Below are 9,010 nucleotides of genomic sequence, written 5' to 3' on the forward strand. Positions count from 1 at the left end.
TATGTTCTTTCCCTTTCTGAAATTGAAGAGAAGTTGTTTGTACCTTTTTGGTTGGGCATAAAAAAACAGTGCATTGCCATTTTTTTCCAACATACAAATTTAAATTTAATGCAGTATTAAATTTTAGTACTCTTGATCCAAATTGAATTTGATGTTTATCTGCACAAAGGAATCTTTAATTTGCTTTGCATCCATGTTTGTTTTTGCCTTTTGTTCAAATAGAACATGGATAATGCATAACATTTAAGCTATGCAGGCTTTCACCATATGCTTAATATAACATATATTAAGAAAAATATTAAAACTATTCTTTACCCTAAGATTATTTTTGTACATCTCGCTAAATTATTTAAAGTGACAAACTTTTTCCTCTTCAAAATTAAAAAAATATGTATATATACATTTTATGGTTGTGTTATATAATGTATTGGAAGTGGTATACATATTGGGATGCACCCACTTATTGCTTATTATTAGTTGGAGTGTGTTTAGCAACCGCTTAAGATAAATTTTAATAAATTGAGTTCATGACAAAATAAGTTTACGATGAACATTTGAAATCTAACTTTTAGAAATTTCGAGGGTCTTGATAGTTAATGTCTCTCTAATTTGTATAATTATTCTAAAAATTATCAAAATGTCCTAAAAAATTATATCGATCTCATTTTCACTATGTTGTGAGTATTGCGGAAACGATTATTTTTTACATTAATAAAATATAATTTTAATATATAACAAACCAAGTTAATCCAAGCATTCCCTTAATTAGTAACTAAAGCTTGTTGATTATTTATATATTATTATTATTTGTTATGTATTAGTCTCTTACTTTATGAACTTTGAAAATACGTAAGGTAATTATTATATAACATAAAAAATGTAGGAAAATTTTTCGTGAATAACGTAGAAAATATAACTATTTACAAAAATGTAACAAAATTTTTAAATAAATTATAGAGGGTTGAATGAATTTAGTTATATTTTGTAAATAGTTTCAATAAAATAATTATTACTATTTAACCATTTTGTTCGAAACTTAAACTAAATTATTTATAGCGTTAACCTCATCCTTATGGTAAGTATTTGTAACTTATAATTTTGTATAAAATATCTTATATTGTCACCATATTCATTCATTTGAATATATGTAAATGTTTAGATTTGGTCTCTATTATAGAGTGTGAGTGATGTTCATACTCAAATGCATGCATATGTTAGCATGTGAAGGTTAATTAAATATCATTTTCATGAATATATATAGATATTTGAATTTAAATCATATTATAATTGAATAAAACATCAAATCAATTCCAATTCAGGGGATGAACAATTATTTTGTTTTGGAAAATTAAATAAATGAAAATTAGGCAGTAAGATTGTAATATATATATATATATATATATATATATATTATAATTTAGTTTCTTTCTTCCATGTTTTTGTATTTTATTTGCAGAATTTAATATGAGCAGTTGGGTTGCAGAAAGAAGCCATGTGAGGTCTCATTATAAGGTGAAATAAATGTAATTTGTACCTTTTTAATAATATATAATAATTAATAAACAATTATCAATTATATATATAAAAGTTATTTGTTGTGAGTGTGAGTATCTAAATTAAATTGTATATAAAGTTATGTGGCTAATTCTTTTTTTTATTTTGGTGGTTCCCCAGTTCTCACACACACAGCCTGGCTTCTATTATATCCTCATTTAATGTTAGAGTTGAAATTTGGAAATTTCTACATTTAGAAGCTTTCTTACTAATTTTAATTTTTCCTCCGGGTAAAATACACGTGCATGTACATATATGCGTAGCTTTAGATTACACAGTAAACATTACATAGTGAACATTCTATGTATATATTTAAGTTGTACTAAATTTTAAGGTACGAAACTCAAAACGTAATAGAATTAAATGTATATAGAAAAAGTTATAATAATTAGATTAAAATATAAGAATTTAAACGTAAGATTTGTATATATAGGAAAAGATTTCTTTGTAAACAATATTTTCTTATACAATTTGAAGGTAACTTTATTGTTATCTATGACCTATTGATCCAAATTTTTGTTGTCTTCAATAAAAATTTTCTAGATAGTGGAACATAAAATTATTCATAAGAAAACATATTTTTCAGGAAGATATATTCCAACGTTAGAAATTGTTTGTTTTTGTGTTTTGTTAATTGTCGTTGCAAAGCATAAATGAATAGGGAATTGTTTGCTCTTGAATTTGAATGGATATCTATTGTCATTTGGTGGGCTTAATGGTATTCGTGGAAGAAAAGACTTGTTTTCTTGCATTATCATCCTTTGTTATTTCAACATGTATAATACTTTTGTTAAATGATCGACATATTAATCTTATCTTATTATACAATCCATTGGATGGATCCAAATTTCTCAATAACAACGTTGGTAAAAATAAATCAAGAAAACCTTTTTATATAGTAGAAAAAAATGTTACGAAGCTTTTCAACTTTTAAGTCTTTAAATTTGTGTTATTAATTAGAATTAATAAGATATTTAATTTGTAACTAATTTCTAAAATGTAAATAAAAATCATTTGGATTTCAACTATTCACATCCTATACTTTTAATTACACTAAACTTAAGTATAATTAATTAATTAAAAAAGTAGTGAGTAAATGAAAAATCATTTGTATTCAATTTTTCGCACGTTGTTAATTTCACTGAACTTAAGTAGAATTAATTCAAAAACTAGTGGAAGAGAGTTTGCCTTTTATAATTATATATATTACAAAAAAAATAAAACTAAAAATGAATTTACCATAAAATTAAGAGTGGTTTGGAATATAAAATTAAACTCAAGGGTATAATAGAGATAAAAAAATTTCTCTAGTACATTAAAGCTTTTATATAGATTATAGATTATAGATTATTTCATTAAAATTATGTGCTATTTTTTTTTTGTGTTATAATTATTATTGTTTGAGATATGTTAATAGGATAAGTTCATTAGAGTGAAATTATAATAAATAAATAATCGAAACTATTTACAAAATATAAAAATAAATAAATAAATGATAAATAATTTTGACATTTTGCTATTTTTTAAAATACCCTTTTGACTCTACTTGAATTATATGTATATATATTGACTTTAATTATTATTTATACCAATGTAATTTTTAAAAGTCATTGGATGACATGTATACAAATCAAATTAACCTATACGAACTTTCTAATAATTTTTTAAAGATGGTCAAAAGAATAATCTCACATGTGTTTATAATAAAATTTATCTTTAACGGTAAAAATCTGAAAATATTTATAAAATATAGTAAAATTTTATATTCTATCAATGATGGACACTAACAGGCTTCTATCGATTTTTATGTTTTCATAAATGTCATTAATAGATGCGGGTAGAAGTTTATTATTATCTATTATCGATAGAATCTAAATTTTTGTTATATTTTATAAATATTCTGGTTTTTTTATTATATTTAAAATAAATGGAAAAGAATTATTTTTGTTTTGAAATTTTAACAAGATTGTTTTGATGGTTAATATGTATTTTAGTTTGTAGTCTTTGCAATAAAAACCCATTGCAATCCCAATTAGCATTATACTCTTAAGATCACCTCAATCATTGAATGTATGTATCTCATTGAACATTCATGATTGGAATATATTACTATTAGCTTAGCTAGAAGTCCAATTTTATTAATTTTCGGAACTTAAAAAAATCTTTTCTTCGTGTAATTAAGATAATACTGCTTACTAATCAAATAATCAAATATTAATGGAAGTTTAAGAATTAACTATATTGACGTAAAAGTGAGATATATTTTACCCATTCAAGTGGAATAGTTTAGAAGAAAGATTTTGATTTGAAGTTAGAATGAAAGATTAGATCAACCAAACTTAAGCAAAGCTCAATTTATCTAATTTACTATATTTGAAAGGTCAATATGGTTGAGAAACTATATCCTAATTGATGTGTCGTGTGCAGAAAGAGAGTGGTGAAGATATCGAAGCATCTTCTCTATGGATGCCCCTTGTTATCTTCGATTTGGTCACATTCTTAGAGGCTCTTCATTCACCGTTCTACCATAGTTGATCACTAGAAACTATCTTAGATCAATTCACTTATCTCCAAAAATACTCGATTAAAAAGATCCTTTTGAGTAATTTAATTGGAAGGTTGCCGGTGGTTGTATTTAGTTGGATTGAGCACAACAATCGAATCTTCCACAATATGGATAAATCTTATCTACACATCTTTGGACAGATATATTCTATACATGGTGTTGCTTCGTGGGGTTGCCAAAATCATCGTTCTTTTGTAATTACGGTGCACCAAATTCACTGTTGTTTCTTGCATCACTTTAATTTAAGTTGGAAGACTTTCCTCTAACTCATGTTTTTTTCTTTCCATTTGTTTTTTAGCTCAAATAATTATTTATTTTTCGAGCTAATGAATTGTTTTTGGATGCATGTAACCTATGGTAAAGATATTATGATTATACGTCAATTTAACTAAAATATCTAGATGCACTTAGTGATCCCTTCCTTCTTTAATATTCAATAGAAAAACAGATGGTGAGTAAAATGTATTTCATATATATATATTATTTTCAATCTCCCTCTTTGTTTGACTTTGTCTATTTCTAGTGTTATTTGATTTTACACCAATGAAGAGAAGTGGAACCTAATTCATATGGAAAGCAGCAAAAAGCAATTCCCTAATTTCCACACCTATTTATTGCATATATATGTTTGGGTTTCACTCTCTTTTGAAGCAATTATGCAATCCATGGGTTCATTCATGTACTAGTCAGTTATTATAACATTAATTGTAAAAATGTATTTGATAATGCTTTTTCATTATTATTTGATATTATTCAACCTAAATGTTCCGATATGTCAAATGTGTTTGTTGTAAGTATACGTTTATGCATGTAATTTTAATTAAACGAACAATTCATTAAATTTTCATAGATATGTTTGACATTTTTACATACATTTACGCTTACGATAGTGATGTAGAAAGATCATATCAACAACATAGTGAGATAGAAAAGAACAATAGCATTCACACAAAAGCTCAAATATATAGTACTTAATTTGTTAATTTGAATATTTTCAAATTTTTCCAAAGATGTTCAATCATCCAACAACATTTCGTACATCTTTTCATTAGACTATATAAATTTCAATTGAAAATTAAAGTAGATGTATTTACCTATTAATCTCTTGTCTTCTTAGTCATCAACGTCATTAAAACTTTAAGTATTTCAATCAAATTCTTATCTTTCCAATAAACTTATTATTAAAGCCAAAGTTAATTAATAAACAAACTCATGTAATTAGAGACAGTTAATTATATTCTTACCATTATTATCATTTAATCTAATTAACATGTAGCTTAGCTAATATATATGTTTAGCTATGTTTTGTTTTTATAATATGGATAATAAAAACCTAGGATTCCTTAGTGTCATTCTCCTGTGTATATAATTTTTGTCCTATAGTATAGTACAAGTTTTAAATTCTTATTAAATATGTGTGTATATAATATTTAATGATATATATCTTACGATCACCTATATATTTTGCAATTAAATGTTACATTGTACAAAATGAAATTAAGTTTGGAGGTTGAAGAACCGACATAGTTGTTGGCAAAACTCTAAAGCATATATTATATATAAATATTTATGTAACCATTTTTAACTAATTTATTACACATTTAGAGCTTCATAAATTATGAATATGCAACTAATTATATATCCTTCAATTTCATGATATGAAGCTCTCCTAATTAAAAATAGCAAGGAAAAAAAACTAATTAAATTGGACACATTCCAAATCTGATCTCTCTCTAACATAAAATTGATCACTTTTTATTTTAGAAAATTGAAGAATCAGATGGAGAAGAATTGACCAAATTAAGAATGCTATTCCAATAATTCTTGTTATCTTCATAATAATCACTTCCACTTCCATTTTCAGATTCTTCACCTCCACCTGCATCAGATTGATTTCTTTCATCCACATTGTTGTTAAGAAGAAGATTAGTGAATCCTTCTTCAACAATGTCATTATTATGGTTGTTGTTATGATTATTATGATGATGATCTCTTGTTGATGATCTTAATGATTCACTTGTCCATGTTGTTGTTGTTGCTTCAATTGATAACGTCATTTCATGAGATGTAAATGACATTGAATTCTCAAAACCCTCTTTGTATTGATGATGATGATGATGATGATCTTCTTGTAATTGGCTTGAAGAATTTCCAAATCCCTCTTCTTTCCACTCATGGCAAGAACTCGAACTTCCCACAAACTCAATCATAGCTATCGAGTTCTCTCCCCCGCTTCCCGTTCCCATCACCGTTCGTACATTCTCCGAAAAAGTCAACGTCGAAGTAGGAGATTCCAAGTGATGATCACCGCTAGTAATTCCACGACCCAGACCTAAAACAACACAAAATAATCAGAATATATTTATCATAAGTACCACCAATCAACTTAAGCTTCTGATCAGGGTTTACCGTGGTTCCAGGGTTTCAAAGCATCCAGCGATCGGGAAGGGATGGCGGGTGGTGGTTCGGGTTTAGTCAAAAGGAGAGGTGAAGGAGGGTTTGTAGTAGTAGCAGTAGTAGAAGTACGTAATCTTGATTCTCTAACAAGCCTAGCTTCAGCTTCAAGACGAGCACTTTCCCATTGAGCAATGTGGCTTAAATTGGCAGCACTTTTGGAGTGGCCATCAGCAGTGAGTAAAGCATCATTTTTGGGTTTGTGGGTAACTGGATCAATCCCCATTTTAGTCAACCTTTTCTTAAGATGTGTATTCCAATAATTTTTTATCTCATTATCTGTTCTTTTTGGTAAGTGAGTTGCAATGGCTGACCACCTAACACACAAAAGTAAACAACAACAATATGGGCTGTTTCAAACATAAACATAATTACATAGAAACTGCTAAGTAATTATTTGACAATTAATGTTTCTCTCTCTCTCTCTCTCTCTCTTTTGTTGTAATGTGAAGAATAGGGTAACTTTTCAGACCTCCGTTGGTGTTTGTGAATAAATTTGGTGGCTGTGTTGAATGTCAGCAAAATTTTAACTATAAAACCAATGACCAAAAAAACAAAGAAACAAAACCTATAAAAATCTGTGCATCTCATTAAAAGAATAATAATAAGTTTTTTGCTTGAATTTAATTGCAAATGTCTTATTTAACTTCAGAACTATATTTTCTCACAATTTCAAAGAGGAGTATACTTCAACTCCTAATCAAATTTAATAAAAAAAAAAACAAACTTTTGAAAAACTATTTTTTCTCTCAAAACTTGGTTTAATTTTTGAGAAAATGGGATGAAAATTAAATAGCAAAGCAAAAACTAGTTTTTTACATCTTTCTTAATATTTTAAAACAAAAACTTCTTTTTTTAGTTTTTAATTTTTGACTTGATCTTTTTTTCTTTTAAATTGATTGAAATATATATATATATATATATATAACAAAACAAGAAATTTAGTGGTTTAAAAAGTATATATATGCTTAATTTTTAAAATAAAAACAAATAATCAAATAATTACCGAACAAACACCTTTGCATATTTTAAATTTTGTAAAATTTAAATAACAAAATATAAGCAAGTATTAGTCTTTACAAATTTAATTCTAAAAAAAGATTATCAAACCAATTTTAAATTTTAAATTTTTTCGAGCCTAAGAAAAACAATAATCCAAACACCAAAATTTTCAAAAACCTAGGCAAGGAAGAAAGAGTAAAAATTAAATATTTTTTCCATATCCCAAAAAAAATTACCTGTTGCCAAGAAGAGCATGGAGTTGAATAATGGTTTGTTCTTCTTGCAAACTAAATTTGCCTCTTTTAATATCGGGTCTAAGATAATTAATCCATCTCAATCTACAACTCTTTCCACATCTTTGAAGTCCTATAAAATCATCACAACACACAAACAAAAAAGTTTAATCCTTCAAAAGAAAAGGAAAAACGATTCCCACGTTACAAAAAACTAAGAAAAAAGAGACACACCAGCTTTAGAAGGCAACGCTCTCCAACTCCCATGGCCATGTTCTTTGATATAATCCAAAAGCTTTTGATCTTCTTCAGGTGTCCATGGCCCTTTCTTCAACCCCACTTTGTCACAACAAGGTGACCTTCCCATTTCAAAGAACTCCAACAGATTTCAATGGACAAACCCTAAAATCAAAACTACAATATGAAAAGACGAGAATTTTATTTTTTCCTGTCAAAGAGAGATCAGTATGTATGTGGAGAAAGAAGAGAGTGAAGTGTGGTTTGTAAATGAAGAGATAATGGCCAGTGGCATAAATGGGGGGGGGGGGGGGGGGGGGGGGGGGGAGAGATATAAATGCATATCATAAATAAATGAAGAGAAAATCTCATAATATGACAAAATATTATTATAACTATTCTTTTTTCCTTTCTTTCTTTCTTTCATCTTTTTTTTTTTTTTTTTTTTTTTTATGGTTATTAAGTCTCATGCTGTCTATTTTCTATAATTAATAATCTTCTTAACAATTATTGATTAAACATATGCTTTTTCTTCAATAATATCAAGCTGCTTAAATTATATATGTATAATTTTTGTTTCTGTTTTTTGTATCATATATTTTAAGGTTTTGTCTCTACCTAATTCCTTTACCTTTATTGTGCTTTCTTTTAGTATTTTCATTTTCTTTTAAGTCACATATACATACATACTAAAACTATGCTAGTTGCTAGTATTTTTTCCTAACTTTAAAAGAAAATTTTTAAATCTCAAGTTCGAGGTTGATATTACTCTTTATAATGGTTATACATGGACCATTTTGGATTAGAAAATTGATGTAAGTGGCATTTCGAGATAAAATAACAAGATTCGACCAAAAAGAATAAGAAGTTTGGAGTAAGAAGGATTCGAGAAAGAGAAAAATGACATGTCTCTCCCGTGCCACCATGCATGGCTTGCCCTCGGCACAAGTCAAAGGCGGAGTCC

General features: G+C 27.2%; 1 protein-coding gene across 1 annotated transcript; it reads right to left on the reverse strand.

Annotated features, from left to right (window-relative positions):
• Nucleotides 1-5,854: 5,854 nt before the first annotated feature.
• LOC103498499 (transcription factor MYB106-like) lies at nt 5,855-8,350 on the reverse strand. Its single transcript, XM_008461116.2, has 4 exons — nt 8,044-8,350; nt 7,813-7,942; nt 6,530-6,891; nt 5,855-6,452 (listed from the first exon to the last, which is right to left on the reverse strand). Exons 1-4 carry the CDS (start codon nt 8,174-8,176, stop codon nt 5,881-5,883), a joined length of 1,197 nt encoding a protein of 398 aa, XP_008459338.1. The 5' UTR covers nt 8,177-8,350; the 3' UTR covers nt 5,855-5,880.
• Nucleotides 8,351-9,010: the final 660 nt, after the last annotated feature.

The sequence above is a fragment of the Cucumis melo genome, chromosome 9 (assembly GCF_025177605.1).
Source record: "Cucumis melo cultivar AY chromosome 9, USDA_Cmelo_AY_1.0, whole genome shotgun sequence".
Classification (NCBI taxonomy): domain Eukaryota; kingdom Viridiplantae; phylum Streptophyta; class Magnoliopsida; order Cucurbitales; family Cucurbitaceae; genus Cucumis; species Cucumis melo.